We start from the raw sequence: 21,196 nt of genomic DNA, 5'->3' as shown, positions 1-21,196 counted from the left end.
ACGAGTTAGATCCACCCAGCAGCACAAACTCAATTTGGTGGGTTTGTATAAAACAGGTCACACGGGGAGAGAGAACGGCTGTATGTAGATATGTTTGCTCCTGATACATGTGACTTCATGTCACCTGTCATAGTGGGTCCTGCGCCGCTCATGGGGGGCATGTGTGGATATCCTGGAGGACCCATCATGGACATGCTCTGTCTGGTGTCCATGTAGAGATTCCCTGAAGAGGGAATCATAGCAAAAATGGATTTAAATCCTCTCATAAGAGGGATAATCTATATATGCAATTTGTATAATGCATCTTAAAAAGCATCAGTGTAAATGTTGACACGCAGCCCTTCTGCTGGGGAAAAGGATCTCAGATTTATTCTATAATATAGCTTCAACTCACAGATGAAAAGTTGGACTGCTGGACTGTACTGTCAAACTACCAGCCGTTTTATATCTTTGTATCTTTACAATGTGGGAGCTTGTGAGTGACAGAAAATGTGGAGCAGGCAAGAAATTATCAGGTAAGTGTCGAGACTACAATCCCAACCTGTGGATCATTCGTCCGTCTTTGTATTTACTTGTATGTTTCTGGACAATTCGAGCTGGGCCTCTAAAAATTATTAAAATAAGTCAAGCAAAATAAATCGTGGTTTGGTTGAATGGGTCACAACTGGTGGACAAATACAGCTGGTAATGATGGGTTACAAGTGGACATTTTTTGTGGTTACAGGCCAAAAAGGTCGGGAGCAACGGGCACAGATGGCAACTATAGGTCATAGTGTGCAAGGAAACTCAAGACTGTTTGCACTTAAAGAAAAAAAAGGAACTGTAGATGAGGTTAATCCATCAGACAATGGGATTATGTATTCATTTTTATAATATTTCTAGATATATTATGTAAATGATTTCCCTCCTAAAAGACGTAAAGCTATAACTAGTGTCTCTATAAGATATTATAAAAAATAACTTCTTAATGGTAAATTCAAAACCAAAACAACACACATCGACACAAAGTTTTTACTGATCAGACCATGATCTGATTGAATTGGGGTCACGGGGCTGACGGACCTGTGTTGAGGTGCTGGCTGGGTTTGTTGGGGTGCATGGAGCCGTGGCACACAGAGGGCTGCACTGCCCCCTGTGGCTGGATCACACCGGTGCGGGCAAAAAACTGATTGATGGACGAGCAGAGGTCTGCGATCTGGGTGGGTTCCAGGGACCAATTGTTCAACTCGGCTTGTCTCATACTCTCTCTTAAGCCTGAGGAACAGAACACACACACACACACACACACACACACACACACACACACACACACACACACACACACACACACACACACACACACACACACACACACACACACACACACACACACACACACACACACACACACACACACACACACACACACACACACACACACACACACACACAACATTTAAACACCAAACATTTAAACACACAACAACAAGCCGAGTCATCAGAGCTTGTGACAGCTTCTGTCTTTGTGACAGTGTAATGTATATGACACTGTACCGGCTGACTGTCCAAAGAACATAAATCCAGCAAATGAGAAATTAATTGACTAACGTGAAGAAAAGAACTTAGTTGCAATATATATTCATTATATCAGTAACCTTCAGTGGGTGATATTAAAAAAAAAACATCCTACCTTGCAATCCTAGACTGTAATTGGATAAACTGACCTGCTGAGCTCTGTGTTTTGGTAATTAAACTTGAAGGCAGTGCTATTTAATTGAAGAGCTCAGTTTAATTAAACTCATAATCAACTCCACAGTGTCAACACTAGCCCTCAATCAAATGCTGGGGCAGCGCTGTGCTATCTGGTCCTGGCTTTACATGTGTGTTTCTTCTGAGGATGTGAGGTAAATCTAACAGGCAACTGTAATCTTATATATCATTATCATCTCCAACATATAAATCAAATGCATTTCATTACTGTTTGTTTAATATTTACAAATGCACTGAGATCTATACATGTAGTGTCCAAGCCGCACCTTGGAAAGGTGAAAGGTCGACATCAGCCCAGTTATAGCTGCTAGCAATACGGCAGCTTTCTTTCAGTGCATCCAGATTTGGGTACCAGTCAGACAGTAAACCTGCAAAACACACACACACGCACACACGTGCACAAATGCACACACACACAAAAGATATGAGATGTGAAGTGCACAGATGATTTTGGTTCCAACATCAAGTTCACTTCTGGGACAAATACAGATTTTAATCCTAACGACATTATTTATGGAAAACTACACAATAATTGCTTTTGTGATTGTTATTTCCTTGTGCTTGAGCAGTAATAAGACCAGATGATGACGCATTTTCATTTTATTTCATAAGCTGTGGGGAAATCTTTTAGTGCCAAATGAGTTGGAGGGTAACGCCAAACGAAACGGTTCACCAGGCTTTTCACCAGGACAGTACCTAGTTGTGGCCACTAGGAGGAGTCAGTCGACTCTGTATAGGCCGTCAGAGTCAGTAGATGCAGCATTGCTTTGTTCTCGCAACAGCAAAGATAATCAATCAGTTGATGATTTAATGTTTCGTACCTAAAAAAAATTCTCAAAGCTTTTGGGGCTGATAATAAAGACTGACAGTCTTTGTTGTTATTGTGTCTGTGCGATTGAAAAAAAAAAGAGGAGAAAACAATACGGTGACTGACAGACTGACGGACAGACAGACAGACAGACGGACAGACGGACAGACGGACAGACGGACAGACGGACAGACGGTCTCACCTGTGTTGCAGGCCATCTGTTGCTGGGTAGGATGTGGCTGGTGGGAAAGGCTCTGATGCTGCGGAGGGTGCTGGCTGTGCTGCGTGTGTTGGGAGGGGTGTGTCGTATGCTGCTGTGGGTGCTGACCGTGGGACGGATGCTGCGATGGGTGCTGCCCGTGCTGGGCGTGCACGGCGTGCTGAGAGTGCTGTTGGTGCTGACTGTGTTGGCTGTGCTGAGCGTGTTGGCTGTGTTGGTTGTGGGGGCCGCCGTGCTGCGGGAGGTGAGGTGCGTGGGGCGAGACGTGGCCAGAGTGGGCCTGCGCAGGATGGGACAGGGGCACCTGGCCACTGTTGGCAGAGTGGCTGTTGGGGTGGTTGTTGGGTTGGTTGTTTGACAGGCTGTTCTGTGTGCTGATGGTGCCACTGGGGGAGTGTTGATAGGAGCAGGAGGTGTGGGTCTGCTGGGAAGAATCTGTCGGTATGCCCATGAGACCTGGGGGGAAAAAAAACACACAAAGACAAAGCTGTAGGAGAGCGGAGACGAGTAGTCAATTACAAAACTGATGAGGGCTGCAATTAACGATTACTATAATAATGACTCGCAGAGGTGAAATCTTTTAAAATCTTTTGTCTAATAACCAAAACCCTCAAAATAATGATGTGTAACTCGTAATAATTTACAGTGATAAAAACAGAGAAAGTCAGCAAATAGTCAACAAAGTAATGACTGGGTACCTTTTGCTCGAAAAATGGTTTTAATAACTGATCAATCATCAAAATAGTTGCTTAATTTTCTTTGACCATTGTTCATCAAGCAAATGTGCAGACACATTCTCAGCTGCTGCTTTCTCCATTTCCTTTCATCGTAAATTGAATGTGTGCAAGACTGTTTTGCGGACGTCCCCCTTGGCTCGGAGAATCTCTGAATTCAATAATTAACAAACTAATTGATAATGAAAATATGTTTAGTTGCAGCCCGATACTGAAAAGAGACACATTCCAATACAAATGCCAGTCACACAGTTTGAGATTCAGGTGATTTAGTGTAACGCACTTGAACACAACACAAAGAGAGCTGGGGTCTTCAAATGTAAAAACACTCACTTAAGGTCATGTATCTCAACATCTTACAATGATGGAATGTGGGCCTCCTGTGTTTAAGTAGTTCTACACTTGAGACAGACCAGCTGCCATTTTGTTGTATCAGGGAATGACACAGCACCAGTTGTGTCTCTGAGGTCCGCGAGCTGCCGTCTCCCCTCCACTCCAACTGCGTGGCTCGAGATCGTCTTTGACAAATTCACGGTGTGGCTGCTGCCGCGCGGCTCTTTAACAGACATGACTGGAGAGTGAACATCTGCACAACTAACTGCAATCATCTGAGTGGCGGGGAGTGGTCTTAAGAGGCTCTGTCCTTCACAGCTCTGGCACAGTAAACCTATTTCACTGGAGTGCTTTTAGAGCTGACTCCAGCCGCGCACCTCCACAATCGGCACGTAACACTCGCTGCAGGGGTGACAAAGGTGCATCTCTTATCGGCACAGAAAGCCCATTGTCCAACCGGGGAAATACAGAAAGCAATTAACGCAACACCAGAATAATAATGCGAGCTCATTACCTATTATCAAAGCCAATGAATTAGCTCACTGTCTACGGCGGCAGAGTGTGAAATCCTCTAGCTCGATTATTTACGCTTTTTAATTGCCAGAGCTCGTCTGACTGGGAGATTTCACTTTTATGCACGTAAAAAAACAAGGTAACAACTTTCAACTAATGAAACATAGATGATAGATTAGAGGAGAGGAACTCTTTGAAAACATTAGCATGAAATGCATTTGATTTGTGAAAGTAGGTTATACACAGAAAGCTCAGTCTACTTTGCTCATAACCCGCTTGTCAAGTGCTCTTTGTTTATCAGTCAATCAGATTACAAGGGGAAAAAAACGCATTTTGTTCTACAGGGATTCACAGGCTTTTGGAAAGCTTGTGCTGTATCCACCACTATGCAGTATATCATAAAGGATCCCTATCATTATGACAAATGAACCTCAAAGCCAAAAGATTTACGGAGGACTTACGGAGGTTCTGTAACCTCTTTCACTCCTCTGATGAATCGCAGCCAACAGGAGAAAACATCTAGAACATAACAACATACAGAAGAAATAAAGCAAGGAGGATGAATTAACCATTAAACTAATGCAGAAACATCTCTTTACATTAATGAAATATTTAAGACATGAACTCTCCAGCCTGTTCATCAACATGCATCTCGGGTGATCTGATCAAACGCGCACAGCTCTGTGTAGAAGGTGTGAGTGCCCCCAAAATGTTTAGAGGACGCATCCAGATCCTACTGCTCGGTCCACATGCGGAGGTGGTCTGGGCCGCATGTGGCCACATTCTTTTAGCAGTGTGTAAGTGAATGTGTCCCAGGCCACATTAAAGGACCACATTAAGCTCCGTCTTTTGTCTTTGCCCATGACGACTGAAAGTTTCGAAAAAGCCCAAAGAGGTACCGTGTATCACGGAGTGCATCAAACTTTTGGTCTTTGCAAACAGAAATGATGTTCGTGTTTAATTGCATATAGAGCAGGGAAGTGAAATCCAACCATAAGTGGTCTCTCTGGTCATATACGGCACAGAATAAATTCTGGTCCAGCCCGTAGACAATTGATAAATTCAATAAAATCATGACATTGAGGATTTGTTTTTAATAGATTAAAAGAATAATGCATAAAATAGTAGAATAATATGTCTTTCGGGATTGTCCCTTGCGGCAGCATGCCTGTCAGGACGCGCCACACACACGCGCACGCGCACGCACGCACGCACACGCACGCACGTGATATATTACGTAGATAAAGTTTCACAGATATAAAATCACTAAGTGCCTTCCATCAATAAAATAAGAGTACACTACATAAAAAGACAATATGAAACAAGACACCAACATAATGTATTCAATAAATCATTATGAAAGATGATGTCATGAAAACTGAATTATCTCTTGATTGGAAAAAAGTTACCCACGTCTGATTCAGACACGTGGAGACACTCTCACAGCAGGTTTAAAATGACATACTTGGACGTAGAAGGCTTCAGACTCCGCTTTTTGAATACAAAGTCAAGCCCTGCTCTGGCAAAAGACCATGAAAATATTCCATGTAGATTTGTCCTATAGACGAGTCAGCACGTTGAATATCTACTCACTTTTCGGTTAACCTAATTAGTGGCTAAAGACCCTCTATAGCCCCAGCTGTTAAGAACAAACCCACATTAGGAAAATCATTCTGAGAATCATCCTGTTCTTGGTAAGTGAAGCTTAGGCTCCCTAATAGGTTCCCACTTGATGCTCCAGCGAGGCCACTCACCTTGTTGGCTGAAGGACTGCTCAAAAACAGACTTGTAAAGGCTGCGGAAGGAGGCACTGAGATCTTCAAATTCAGAGAACAGGAGCTGCTTGTCCCTGTCAGGCATGTTGTACTGTGGCGGCTGCTGGAGGTTCATAGACTGGGACACAGGCTCTGGGTGAGTGGTCACCTGGAGAGATGAAGAAGAGATAAAGAAAGCTCAAGGTTTACAAAAGGGAGCAATACACAGGGCAAGAACACAATGTTTATGTTTAATTTGTTAAGGATTTTTTGGGGGGGGGGGAGAGAAAGAAAAAAAAGAAGAAGAAGAAAAAAAGGCACTGGCTACAGCCGTGCCACAGACTACAGGAAATACAATGCTACGAGGAAAACTATGAAGTTCAAACATACACATCAATATTATACATACTTTTCAAATATACTCGCTGTGCTTATCTGGTCATGGAAGAGCAGAAACAGAAAACAGAAAACCTCCAGAATATTTAATGCAAGTGGTGGTTGATGTGAACATACATTGCAACAACACACAATAATCAAACATGAGAACGGTCCAATTCTTCTGGGGAGCAACAATAACAATGTTTGTTTCTGTCTGAAGAGGTGTCAGTCACACAACATGTAAAGAACAATTACACACACACTGCCACAATCTAGGTCATCGCTTACCGCCTTGGCTCGCACAACATTAAGAGAGCAACCTGAATGGACACAAAGCCAATACTCAGGTGGCCAAGCAAAATGTATTTAAATCAAAATCAATAGCAATGCCTTGTACGCATAAGCAGCCATTTTATCCACGTATTTGTGTGGGCAGTCAATGTTATGTACTGCTACTGGGTGTGAGACGGCACGCCGTGTTCGCCACAGAAATGAGTTTGTCTACGAGCTTCATCACAGCGAGGGCAGCAATGCAAAACAAAGCAGGCCCCCGACCTGTGTCCACTGTGGGCTATCATTAAGAGAGAGGCCAGGTCCAAATTTTTTATCATAACATCTTCATCTTCCAAGATTTGGACAAGCTGCTGAAGCGCATGGTTCACAGTCTGGCTCGGGTAAGAGTGAAAAGGTGATAATAAAGCCAGAGTGTTTACTGCCAGCTGCTGCTTTGGCTGTGAGAGAGAGAGAGAGAGAGAGAAAGAGAGAGAGAGCGCACATCTATCAGGCTGAGCCGATCGATGCCCAGTGCCTGGAGCGGGGAGCACTCGAGGATGCAGGAGGACCACACCAAAGATGGGGCATCTCTGGTGGGAGGACATCAGAGGAAGCGCTTCTCTTTGTCTGGCTTCCAGGAACGTGCACATTTTCCTCTGTTTCCCTTAACTCCCTTCCTGATGTTGCACTCGAGTGCATGTCCAACCTGAACCTCGGTCTATCGCTGTCTACCGCTGGCTCCTCTGAAGGAAGCCTCCTGGGGCTTTTTCCTGATCGAATGAAATATGTGATACAGTACACTTTGTAAGTCTGGCAGTGTTTCCTTTTCATTCAATTAGTGGCCATGGCTCCCCCGCAGCTCGAAAAATGTGGATGAATAATAGAATTTATCATTTGGCCTTAAACTTGGTGTTTGGAAAAAAAAAATCACTTACAGCACATTAATATAAATATCCTATTGTAGATAAATCCAAGTAAGACACAGTTATGAGCTCCCGTTGATGAACGGCAGGCGACCACATGTATTTGACAACCAGGATGCTGCTCTGGCACCTTTGTACCAGTGTATAATTGTGATCGGTTCTGTTCTCAGTTACAGTTCATAATCATGCCTCATCAAATTAATCTCGGTTTTGTGGTATTCCCCAAGGTTCTGTCCTGGGCCTGATGCTGTCGGCATTGTACCTGCTTCCTCCTGGGCAGATATTAAATAATTCTTAAAAGGTATCTGCTTCCGTCGTTCTGCAGATGATATTCAATTATACATTTACATTACACAGAAGAAGCAGGATCTCTCAAGTGGATCTCAAAATGATGCACAGTATTGTTCATGTGTTGAGTGGCCCTCGGTCTTACCGGTGTGTAGCTGTGCACACTGCCCACACTGTTGAGATTAACAGACGCCAGACTCTGATCAGACAGGCTGTTGTTAAGGCTGCTTCTTGGACTGTCGCTCCCTTCCTGGTCTGTGTTGTACAACGCCACCTGAAACACATACACGTGCATGAGCTTTTCCATCCCATAGACACAAACACACACATTACTGTCACCAGCGTCCTCTCCACTCTTGCCGGTTGTAAAGCATGTCTGCGTTCCTCTGAGATAATGGGTATGAAAACTAATGTTGTAATTTATAATGAGATGTAATCAAGTATGGAAATGTAAAGCCTCAGCATGTGTGTGTGTGTGTGTCAAATCATAATAACAGGGCACTTTCTTTTCACTTTCTTGTCAGTGTGTGTGGGAGACATAGGGTGCTGCTGAACACCCACCACACTCACTAAGGAGTTCCAGCTGAACGTGTAAAGGGGTCTGGAGACAGCTGAGACATTCCCATCACTAAAGGTCACACTACTGGCGATGTCGGCCACATCTGCTCACCGAGCGCAAATCCGTTTGGGACAGCCTACAAAGGATGTCAGCGTGGCCGAGACGCTGACCTTTCAATATAGCGGCGAAACTAGCCGAGGCACTTCAGGACGACAATCTTAATCATCGTCTAACAGGGTTTAGCCCTCCCACCCTTCCGAAATAAAGTGTGCCATCAGACAATTAAGACAATACCAAAAAGAAACAATCCTGATAATGAATATAATGACACCCGGAGAGAATAGCCCTTGTACTGAGTTTTGAATTGTGAGAAAGGAATGGCTGTAATGCACTGATGGAGCTGCAGCGGAAGAGGGCCTGGCTTTATGAGACTGGTGTGTGTGTGTTTTGGGGTGTGTGACTGAGTGCAGCATGGTGTCTCCTGCTCATCACTGTGAGCAGAACAGAGTGGGCTCTGTGCTCAGTACAATGAGGCAGCAGTGGAAGCAAGCTTCAGGCAGGCAGATTGCCCCGACCCTCCCCAGCACCCTGTCTCTCGGCAGCAGCAGCAGCGGAGTGAAGCCTCTTGTGTTACTGTTGAGCAGCAGTGAGCTAGCAGGGGCCACGAGGAGGCAAGGAAACTCAGGCAGCTCTTCTTTGACTGATTGGACGGCTAACTAACATGCTGGTTCGAATCCAGGACGCACACATGCAGAAACAGAGCGTCCGATCATATTAAGCTTTTAATATGGAGCTTGGCTCCTGCACTGCTAGAACGAGAAAGAAATACCACAATTTAAAACGGAGAGCGCAAATGCTGACTCCAGCCAATGCTGTTAAAGGAAGAGGGGTGAAGCTGAGGGAGAGGAGAGGAGGATAGGGGGGCAGTAAGAGAAGCTCATTAGGCAACTCTAGCCTTCCTCCACTCAGTGTGCGCTTGGCTCCAGTGTTCATTAGCGTGAAGGGGAACTCAATGAGCAGCTAAGACTGAAGGCTTAAGCACGTCTACAAAATCAGCCTTACAATGCTAATCAAAAACAGTGCACTGCAGAAATATAAATGTTATGTGTAATGAAGTCATAAAACAGCCTTTTAGCCTTAAGTCTCTCACCGCATTCTATTTTTACTCTACTCACCCATAACGTGTGATGAACCTTACTGCTCTGCGGTTTACACAGACCCCAGAGTCCCCCGAGTTAAGATGCCCACTCAAGCACGCATTGTCACAGGAGAACAATCGGTTGCATCTCACCCACACACGTGGAAGCGCGCACGATCATGACACAATGACACACACAGACAATTGTAAACACACAGACAAAGACGAGCATGCTCGTACAGGCAGGGGCACTTCCACAGTAAATACTATGTACAGTGTTGTTAACTAGCAGGAGAGAGAGTCAGTTCTATTCTTAGCAGTGAATTAAATAAAAAGCCAGAGGTGTCTTTTACATGGGGGCCTAATCTGGAGCATGAGACATGGATTACGAAATCAAAGCAAGATTGGCCCAGGTGTCTCCGACAGTGTCGGCAAAACGACCTGGACAGACAGAGAGAACCGAGGGATATGAAGGAGAGGGAGAAAAGTCCAAACAGACTTCCAACAATCCCCCTTTCCCCTTCATCATCACACTCCAGTGTCGGAGTTTCATCCCATTCACACCAATGTTTAGGGTCGCCTCAGAACACAACCTTTATAGGTCTGTGAGAACGGCACGAGAAAGAGAGGCGACGAACAATCTTGTGAGGAATGTCCGACAGGAGAGAGAGAGAGAGAGAGAGAGAGAGAGAGAGAGAGAGAGAGAGAGAGAGAGAGAGAGAGAGAGAGAGAGAAAAGAGATTCTTGCTGGTTCAGTAGTCGTCTGAGCAGCGTCTCCCATTGGTCTATATGAGAAGGCGGGAATGAGGGATAGAGACTGGAATAGAAAGGGAGAGAGAGAAAAATAGAGAGAGGGAATTCCTGTGGCTTGGCACACTGCACCGAAAGAGGCGTGGCCAGCCCTGTGTTTACAGTGTAAGACAGTGAGAAACAAGCTCTCTCCGAGGAGATCTGCTGCTATTCCACCTCGTCTTTTGTTCACTTTAACACCGTGACAGTTTTATTTTTTATCACAACCGAGTGAACAAAAGGAGAAACATCAAAATTTCCTTTCATCAGCTCATGAAATCACACACTAGCTGTATTCTACGCCGTTTCCCTATGAGTTATTTGACAGGAGGTATTTACATCAGGGTCTTGTTATGGACTCACTGCTGGCGAAGACTGGTGCCGTGGTGGCACGTGCTTGCTTGTTGCAACCAGAGAGGAAAAGGGTTAATCTTTCTCCAAACTCAGGCCCAACGAATCTGTCAGCTACAGAAACTTGAGAAACTGCACGTTCTCCGTAGAAACAGCCCCTAGCTGTCAGCGTCACAGTCATCAAAACAAGCTGATGTGCATTCTCTACATTCATGTACACACAAGTTAAAACACACAACTACATATGCTCAGACTTTTGAGGCCCTGCCTCTCTCTAACACACACCGCACACACCGACTCAGCTTTCCTACGAACACCCCTGTTCACATTAAACCTTTTTTGTAATGCTCGCAGCAAATGAATAAGCGACGCTTGTAGGCTTTTAAAAAGTACTCCTGAGAGATGCCCCCGCCGGGCCCAGAGGATGAGAGCTTAAGGTTAAAAAGCCTATTTAAATTTCAGAGTGAGAGGCACACTCAGAGCTAACAGCTAGCAGTCCCAGAGCTTTGCTCTGTGTTGTGCAAGGGTTTCTAAGCTTTTACAGATATTAGAAAAAAAATAAAAGAAAAAAAATACAGAGACCAGACAGAGGCAGCAGCGGTGATGGTCACCTGTAGTGTGGTCACCAAAAGAGGAACAAGACTCTGGGCGTAAACCTCCACTAAAGGTGTGAATACAGTCATCCCATGCAGCATGTGGCGACTCATATTACAATTGTACACCAGATTGTATGAGGTCTATCGGGTTGCAAAGCGCCAAGTATCAGTGTGAGCATCATATTTCGGTGCTGAAGATAACAAGAGGTTGCTGCCTGTTGTGGTGGAGGGGGGAAAAAAGGTGCTGCAGTGCAGTTTCGTTGTGTATTTCAGTGTGGGTTGCATTGCAGAAAAGCTTTGGGAACAGGAGCGTGTTATTGTGTGTGCATGAATCTCCCCTCCACTAGAGTGCTCCTCTCTCTGTGGGGAATAGTGCTGTAGGTGGTTAGAGAAGTGGGTGGGGTCAGGGTGCAGCCGTGTAGCCAGGTGTGTGTTGAAGCTGGAGGCTGGATGGCTGGCTCTAGTACCTTGTTAGTCACAGTGTTGATTGCCAGCGTTGGAGAGGCACTTCCAGAGATCATACAATCCATCCCCAAAGACTCCGACTCCAGGCTGTACGGCGTGGAAGCCTGTGGGGGTTGGGGGAGCAGAGGCAGACAAAAAAAAATATAGTATTTAACATTAACATTATCAAATTATCACATACACACGATCCCACAGCAGGTTGTAGATCTTTATTATGTTTGTGACAAATCTTCTGCTTAGACCAGAAACATATCCATCAGCAAAATACAAAAAAACTAAACCAGAACTATTGTCATATGACAGAGCAACACCTTTATTTAGGTCACATTTGAACTGTGCTTTCTGAGGAGATGGAGTCAGGCTCCATCCCCACCCTCACCTCATACAACAACACACGCGCCTGCCCTCGTCTGCACAGGCTCACTGTCGGTTGAGATAACTCTGCCATGCCTGTCTCCCAAAACTGCTTACTGTAAGAGGATTGGCTGCCAACAATACCATTTTTTAATTCATGATAAACATAAATGAGATTTCACAAACTCCCAATTTCAGTGTCTGCGACTCATAATGGAATGCCCTGCAGGCAGACGGTGTCTGGAGGGGGAAGGGCGAGCGCGGCGCATGTGTCCCACAGAAAACGCACTCTTCACTCGGTGCGTTCTTTTGTGTCACGCTCAGATGAACAGAAATGTGTCAGGAGAGCTTTACTGGAAACTGTTGGCAGATTGTATGCACCTTTTCTGTGCCCTTATATTTCTTGTATATAGAATCTCATACTAGCAAAGAGAAGCTTTAAAAAAGAAATAACCTCCCTTCCCTTCCTTGTAGCCATTGGTCCTCATCATTGTGAGCACAATGGAGACAAGTGTCCACTAAGTCGGGAAGCCCCAGGGCCAGGTCAATTTTAGCAGCTCAATAATGTCGGTCCAGACGGACGTAACGCCGGACAAAACCCATCCACAATTAAAGACAAAAGCTACCGCTCAGAGTAGCCAGTGCACACAACTCTGCATTAATTGATGTTTTTTTTTTTTTTTTAAAAAGTGAGCGCAGAATGTAATGTATGTAATGGTTGCCTGGGGCATAGTTTATTAATAAGGAGCCCACTTCATGACAGGCTAGCGAAGCAGCATGGACAGGCAGTTACATAAAGTCTGGATATGAACTCCTACTGAGTCTGTGTGTGTGTGTGCGTGTGTGTTTGTGTGTGACTGCATGTGGTAGAGAGAGAGAGTGGGAGAAAGTGGCAAAGAAACGAGGGCAAGAGGAAAAGAAAACCGAGGCTGAAGTAGAGAGCAAGAGTCACAGAAAAATAAGGATCCTAGTAGAGAGGGAGGCAGAAACATTAGCAGGGGAACAGTATATGTTTTTTAAGGGAATTTGAGGAATTTCTCTTTCTGTCAGACTCACTCGCTCTCCAGAACGCGGCCTCTTCTTTGGCCGCGTGGGCAAGGCATCCTCCTTTGGGTTGGTGTCGATGGCCCAGTAAGAGCCCTGCAAACAGAGGGAAGACCCGTGAGCTGATAAAATACAACAGATTACCTTCTCACGTGACATCCACGGGATGTACCGAGACATTTCCTCCCTGGCATGACATTCAAAACATTATTAAAAATTATGAGGGCTCATTAGCTCTGATAGTCTGTCAGCCAAGACCTTTATTTAAGCTGATAGCTGTGAGTTTGTGAGGTGTGTGGGTTTGCTTTGTTTGTAAGAAGAGCTTGGCTCTTCCTCCTCTGAGGCTGCTCCTCAATGAGAGGCTGGTGATGGTAGCTCCTGGTGGTGAAATGCTAAGCCTTTCCCGAAGCTGTACTTCCTCAGCCTCGGGTACTGAGGCAGAGAGCTGTTGCCAAGGATGAGCACAGACTCAGCCCGGGAATCAAGGCAGTGCTAGCCCTGCCGTGTAGCTTTTTCCTGAGGTCTGAGCAAGGATAATCAAGGAGAGAACAGTCGGGGCAGGCTCTGGGGCTGCAGCTAGCAATTCCACAACCAGGTTGCATTATTTATCTTTGCACTCGGCCCCATTTAATTTATTTTTCAATGGTCTTCCTCCTCAAAGCCAACAGGAATGCAGCTTACAGTTGTTAAAAATGAGATTTTTTACCCTAAGGCCCTTCAAGTTGTGAATTTATTTTTAATATTTCATATGACCCTCGATAAAATCTCAATTGTCAAGAGGAAGTGAGATCAGGACCTTTAAGATTACTTCCTTAGCAAAGAGAATAATTGATATTTCCATAAGAAAGTCTCTGAACAACAACAGAGGCGATAGAACAAGCTACTTCTTGAGTACCTATATAATAACTGCTGCATACACAGTAGCCTGGTCTTGTTAAAGCCGGCAAATCCATTATTTTCACAGCTCACATACTGTACACCACTGCTGCAGTTGTTAAAATGAAAAGCCGTAGTTGGCCTATATTTGTCAGGGGGTTAAAATTATAAGTTTTAATATGTGCGTAGCTTTGGGGTCAATTAACATTTTCCTCAGGGGGAAGAATAATTCACAGCACAATCAACCATAGATGAAGAAACAACTCATATTGATGTAGGCTACAGCGGAAAACTAATTACACTTCCCATGTTCTGTTCAAAGGGCTTCAACTTAACAACGATATGCAAAGGTGAGACGCGTCTCTACACACATGATCTGTCTCTTTGTTAAGATTCGAGGGTGAAATGCAGGGGTGAAGAAGCAGATGTTTCAAAATTAAAAGTCACAGAGACAAAGCCAGGCTGCATGGTGTTTTTTTCATAATTAGTGGGGGAAGAACACTTTAAGTTGAACCTCATGGGAGGGGAGTTTCTGCATTTCCCTTTCACCCACCCCCAGAGAGTTCGCAGGAAAAAAAGGAAAACATATAAAGAGTCATTAAATTATTCACAAATATGCTGCAATATACTGTAGCAATGGCAAATGAAGTGTGTCCGCGGAGTCTGGGGCAACAACAGAAGCAAAGCCACGATATTTTTATGCAGATATAAAACACAGGCATTTAAAAGATAAAAGAAAAAAGACCCTGATAACAGATGCACTCTTCCTGTTCTCTTCCCATATATGACGCAGCTCATTTTCATACATCAACATAATTTATGTCATATAGTTCCTCTTTTGTGTGTAAATGTAGAAGGGACAACCACAAAGAGGACTGAGAATATTCTGGCAACTTCAGGCCGAGATATGAGAGCAATTAAAATACAGATTATTAACGGTAGCCTTCACAGGCTGCGTGTTTACCTCCGAGGTATACGGTGTGTGTGTATGTACAATACCAGCTGTCATCTCTTACACCATCTCAGAGTGAGAGACAGACAGAGAGCGACATGACTCTCCTATCTCGTCCAACCAGCAGTTCTCATATTCCTTCCACATTACAATATTGATGCAACATATCAAGAGCGGCTAGCGCTTCTTTGAAGTTGTCTTCGGGGGGGAAGGGAGTGAGGAAAATTCCAAATTAAACATTAAGGATGCGAGCATGTTGGCCATGCATTTGGAATGGGATCCATACAGCAATAGATTATTTTGTATTTAGTGGAGCAGCTCCCAGGAGTGTCAATATCAGAGGATTACAGCAAAACATGAAATTAGCATTCAGTCCCCATCCTCTACACAGCTAGGCGTAGCTCCTCATGCATGTGTCGGTGTGCATGCACGTGTGTGTGTAATTATTTGTGCAGTTCCCTAAGCATATGTATGCTCTGACAGTGCTGGGATGGAATCTGGGTTAGGCTACATATGGTTAGACCTAAGCACACACACACCATACTAAATATAGGCCCATAGGCTCCTTCTTCATGAACTACCCAGTGGATCGGGGTACGCTACTTATCAGGTGGATGTCGCAAGAGATTGTGAAATAAATCAGGCTGGAAAAAGAAGATACTGCAGGTGGTCCTGCTGAGATTCAAATGTCAAATTAACATGTAGACTATACATTCTTGCACAAAAAAAGAAAAATGGGATATGGGAGAGCTGAGCAGAGAGCAAATGAGGTCAGTTTCTTTTCACTTAGTTGGTTCAGCACCTTGAGTAAATACTTCAGGGATGCCAAGATTCTGGAAATGGCTGTTACAGCCAGATCTCTAGCTGTCTGACTTCGCTCTCCTCACCCACATCTTCCGTCTGAGCTGATCCAAAAACTAGTCTATCCTTACATTTGAAATGCAATTCTGTGGGGGAGGGAGGTTCATAATAGATTACAAGCATGCCATGCATTTCCAGACTGTCAGAGTCCTGGCAGCCATTCAAAGGTTAACATTTTTCAACTGGAGATATCGTGATACACAAGAAAAAGTTTTTGTAACACTGAACTTCGCTGGCAGTGGTTTCTTCGACAAAACTCAACATGTTCTCCGACTTGTGTTTTGTTTATAATTTCAGTGTTCAAAGTTAAATTAATGTTAGAAAGTCTCACCTTTCCTGGGTCATCTTTGGAGCGAGGCACTTTGAGAAAACACTTGTTCAAAGACAGATTGTGCCGTATTGAATTCTGTGGGAAAACACACACACACACACACACACACACACACACACACACACACACACACACACACACACACACACACACACACACACACACACACACACACACACACACACACACACACACACACACACACACACACACACACACACACACACACACACAGAGAGAGAGAGAGAGAGAAAGAGAAAGAGAGAAAAAGGTGGTAAGGTGAGTGAACACATATCAAAAATCAGCTTACACAAACACGTCTGTAGTATATGAGTATGGAGAATATCACTTCCAGGAGCAATACGAGCACATAACTTGGTGGCATGTATCATTTAGGTTTAATCACAGCTCCTGTGATGGAGGTCAGCTTGTTTCAGCGGCAGGAGATCTGCCCTACAAACTGTGTCCAGTTCGGATTTCACTTTACAGGGGCTCAAATCTGTGTACAAAGCCGTCAGGAAGCAATATCTTTCATCAATGTCCAACAAACTGCATTCTGGTTGCACAACATATCGAATGCCGCCGGTGCCAAAAATAGAAGCCAGGAGGAATCCCACACTGGGATGGTTGCTGATACCAGGGCCTGATATTAATTAATGCCTCAGTGGGGTCCTGTGGGGGCAGGAAATAAATTATGTAGATCATTCTGAAAGTTAACTCATTACAGTGTTACAAGCTACTCGACGGCGGTGAAGAGGGAGGTGCATCCAGCTGCCTGACTGGGAACAGAGGTGGGCTGGAGGGCGATTGCTCTCGGCCCGGGCTAACCAGCCACGGCGGAGCCCTCAGAACCAGCTGGAGACGGGCCAGCCGAGGGCTCACAAGGGCCAATATATATGCACACGGTTCTCCACTTCACTTTATGGAGTGGTATTGACAGATGGCCACACTAAAGAGCTGTAGGATTCTCTCATGAGTTTCACGGATGCAGGAGATAAGGGGAGAGAGCGATAGAGCGAGAGCGAGAGAGAGACTGCTTGTTCAACACTATATGCAATTATACCACATGAATATGACAGCCTCATTGTGATGCCGTCAATCTTGCTGGTTAAATCACTCTGAAATGCCAGTGCAATCCTCTTACACTGTTCTCCAACGAAAAATACTCAAAATAATCCTGCACTTGTGCCATAAGGGAATATTTAGTCAAACTTAAGTTTAAGTAAAAAAAAAAAAAGGTGTGAAGTTTGGTCTTACAAAATGAAACTATTATTCTTCCATCTTTTGTTTATAACACAAACTTTTAGGACTAAATCTTGACATCTGATTCTAGCACTAAAAAAAGATAAAACTTTTTTTTGCTAAGCACTTGTACTGAAGCACTGAATATGCTTTTAGTTGTTTGTTTTAGAAAGTAGAACTTTCCGATGACATCTCAATCTTGGCTGAATGTATTTATTCTAAGCTGCTTTGGACGAAAGCATCTGCACAAATGAATGTAATGTCAAAAGCTTTACAGGTCAGGGGGAAAAAATAAATAGTCAAATGAAATATCTTGATGCACAATAATCATAATCCACTACTCTGCTGTACCCCTGTCTGTTCAACACATTCCAGTCAGCGTTTCATCAAAATATGGCTGAAGAAATTTTCTCCTGTAACACAATATATTGCCTTTTCCTGAAGCTGTAAAACTGAACTGGAAGATCTAGAATTCATACTGCAGGATATTTTGACAGTCTTTGTCTCGCCATGAATGTCGAGACATGAATGTCCAATAGAATTGACCCATATTCAAGTGAACCATAGCTGCTTTTCTTCTTAGTGAATATACAACATTTTAAGAGTCAACACCACAAGGCAGAACGCTTTATACTCAAATGCCTCAACTGAGGAAACTGATTCTGTACAAAGACAACAGCACAAAATACAACTGACAGGGTGATGACAGACACAGATTCTCATTAGTTATATGAAGTTATATTGTCCTACGCCTGCACATAAGACATTCAAGCCTCAAAATAAAACTGACTCTAAACTGTTAAAACAGAAGATTCTCACATAAAAAAAAAAGTAGTCTCTGACTCACAATTATTTTCAACATCAATTCATCTGTGGGTTATTTTTCTAGCCGATAAAGCTTAAGTGTCAAGAGGAAGGTCTAGCAGCCAAAGTCTTAAAATTTCTTATCTGACAAACCGCTCATGAGCCAAACATTCAATTTAAATCGTAGAAAACACAGAAGAAGAGAATCTTCACTTGTGAGGCTGGAACCTCCAGCCTCACAAATAACTGAAAAGGTTCATAATCGGAACTCATGTCTATTATTTTACTTTAGCAAACTGCTTATCAATTAATTTACCTATTGTTTTAGTTCTAGTCTGTCATACTTCAAATGTTTTCACAGGTTTACAAAATGTTATGGCTGTTACACACCAGGATACACTAATGGAAAATGTTCAAACAATACTTAATGTTTGTCCCACTATTGGATGTATCAAACTACACATGGAAGCAGCCAGATACAGACTCATATTGAGATCAGAACTCACGACACAGAAAAAACTCAACGGTAAAATCAGTCACAAAGGCTCGACACATGTATGTCAACACTGCGTGACGGACTGAGTAACAGAGATCTGGTGGCCATGACAGTGCTGGTCTTACTGACTGAGCCTGACACTGAGGACAGATAAACAGGACTCGAGATGCTGCTCACACCGATTCACTGGCTCCTCTGCGACAGCACCATGTGTACAGGCCTCGTCCCTGGTCTCACAACAGTTTAACATTAGTTTGGATGAATAAAACAGTGTGAACGCAGGGTGTCATCATACATAGTGGATGGTGACAAACAGATACAAGGCTCTCAATTTAGCCAGCCTGTGTCACTTTAAAGCTCGGAAACATGTCCAGCAGGGGAGGTGACTGAGTGGGAGAGTGTGTGATGCAATCTGTACAATGGGCATACACACTAAAGTACTTAAACCCCCTTTTCCTCCACAGCCTCTGTGTATGTGTGTGTGTGTGTGTGTGTGTGTGTGTGTGTGTGTGTGTGCGCGTGCCTGAGTGTGTGTGCCACTTGATGCCAGGCGGACAGAAGCAGCTGAACTCGCACAGAGAGGTGGCTCCATCCATTAAAGACCTTCTGCTGGGCCTAAATCATTGATACAGCAAAGCAGCCAATGCCTGCCACTACATTAGAAGATTACTTTTTAATGAACTCTGCTCTGCCTGCTCTCCCCTGCTTCTGACAGGGCCTGTGCCTGTGATATTGTGTTAGATAAACTCTTTCCACCGCTTTAGACACGGAGATGAAAAGGGGGCTGTTGAAATATTACAACAGCAGCAGGGGGGAAGAGAATAACGACAGCTGCTGTATTTGATAGATCATACACATATTACATACACATTTGCATGAGGAGAGACATTCTCACACACACACACACACACACACACACACACACACACGCACACCTTATCTCTCTGTCCATTTCTCCATCTACGTAGAGTATATACATACCACCTTATAGCCTACTATGTATGACAGTAGGCTATAAGGTGGTGTAAGGGTTTACTATAGGCGGCAGACCTACAGAGGAAAGTGTAGTAGGTGGAGGAGGTCAGAAGGTGTGAACAGTGGTACACAAAGTGAGTCAGACAGAGCTCACTGCAGGGGTCCTGCCCAAGTGCTGCCCAGCATCTACCTGCAACCCCCACAGAGCACTTCATATCCAAACTCAGCACAAGCCTGAGTGAGTGTGTCTGTGGGATGACACACACACACACACACACACACACACACACACACACACACACACACACACACACACACACACACACACACACACACACACACACACACACACACACACACACACACACACACACACACACACACACACACACACACACACACACACACACACACACACACACACACACACACTCACACACACGTGTCTCCTAACAAATGGCGGTGATTTAACACACCAGGACAGCAGTGGAGGCGTAAGCAGCTCCGCCCTCGCTGCCTGCTGAGGAGCGCTGCAGCTCAGCAGAAGGGCCGCCAGGGGAAAGTAGGTCAGGCTGACCTCTGCGCTCGGCGTGTCAAACATTTAGAGTGAGCTAAAGGGACAGGACATGTCAGAGCCCGGCTCCTCACAGCTGGGGAGGAGGAGGCACCCTGTACACATGGTCCGGGACCCAAGGGAGTGAACGCGGCATGCTGGGACGGGCACACCGTATGCACACATACCAGTTGTGACATAGGGATGAAACACCAGCGAGTCACACTGTGGTCGCACTTGAATACAGTAGTGTCGTCATAGGTTCCTGGACCTCCCACATTTACACAGTCTTTCTGCAACTTAATGTGCGGCTACAATTCTTAAAAAAAAAGAAAAAAAGAACGAATTAACTGTGCGGGGGCATTAACAAACCGGCACTCCAATGTTTCACACAACTAACAAAGAGAAGCAAGAAGTATTATTCCAGTTATTTGAAGAATTCAAGAGCGACAGAAAGACACTGGAGCTGTGTTAATTAACAGGTACAGTGTTTACACCACAGTGGACCAGAAATATTACCGAGCTGCCAATGTCACAGCAGACAGTAGGGAATGGGATACAGTGCAATTTACTGTAATTCTGTTTAAAAAATCTGATTCCTTTTTTTTTTGTCAGATGCTTTTTTAGTTTCCTAAATTAATATCTTTGAATTTAAGACAAAAAAACATCCAATCATTTTAAATACCTTCAATTTCTGAGATTTGTAATGGGTATGACTTCTGACTCCTTTCTGATATTTACATAAACAAATGCTTATCCAAAAATTATTTTCAGGTCAATGGTAAAAAATGTTCATTAATTTTCACTCGAGGACTGTGAATCAGAATATCACTACAT

General features: G+C 44.2%; 1 protein-coding gene across 3 annotated transcripts in view; it reads right to left on the bottom strand.

Annotated features, from left to right (window-relative positions):
* foxj3 (forkhead box J3) overlaps nucleotides 1–21,196 on the bottom strand; it is a 79,937-nt gene that overhangs the window by 4,999 nt on the left and 53,742 nt on the right. For all 3 annotated transcript variants that reach the window (XM_047332494.1, XM_047332493.1, XM_035630576.2), the window contains 9 exons: nucleotides 16,290–16,364; nucleotides 13,282–13,365; nucleotides 11,874–11,975; nucleotides 8,119–8,247; nucleotides 6,112–6,280; nucleotides 2,760–3,233; nucleotides 2,016–2,117; nucleotides 1,063–1,254; nucleotides 125–223 (listed from right to left, as the gene is read on the bottom strand). In XM_047332494.1, the coding sequence (XP_047188450.1) occupies nucleotides 125–223; nucleotides 1,063–1,254; nucleotides 2,016–2,117; nucleotides 2,760–3,233; nucleotides 6,112–6,280; nucleotides 8,119–8,247; nucleotides 11,874–11,975; nucleotides 13,282–13,365; nucleotides 16,290–16,364 (1,426 nt within the window). The remainder of the gene's footprint in view (nucleotides 1–124; nucleotides 224–1,062; nucleotides 1,255–2,015; nucleotides 2,118–2,759; nucleotides 3,234–6,111; nucleotides 6,281–8,118; nucleotides 8,248–11,873; nucleotides 11,976–13,281; nucleotides 13,366–16,289; nucleotides 16,365–21,196) is intronic.

Source organism: Scophthalmus maximus, chromosome 6, assembly GCF_022379125.1.
Source record: "Scophthalmus maximus strain ysfricsl-2021 chromosome 6, ASM2237912v1, whole genome shotgun sequence".
NCBI lineage: Eukaryota > Metazoa > Chordata > Actinopteri > Pleuronectiformes > Scophthalmidae > Scophthalmus > Scophthalmus maximus.
Note: the sequence above shows the minus strand (reverse complement) of the source record. Positions and strands in the feature narration are given on the sequence as shown.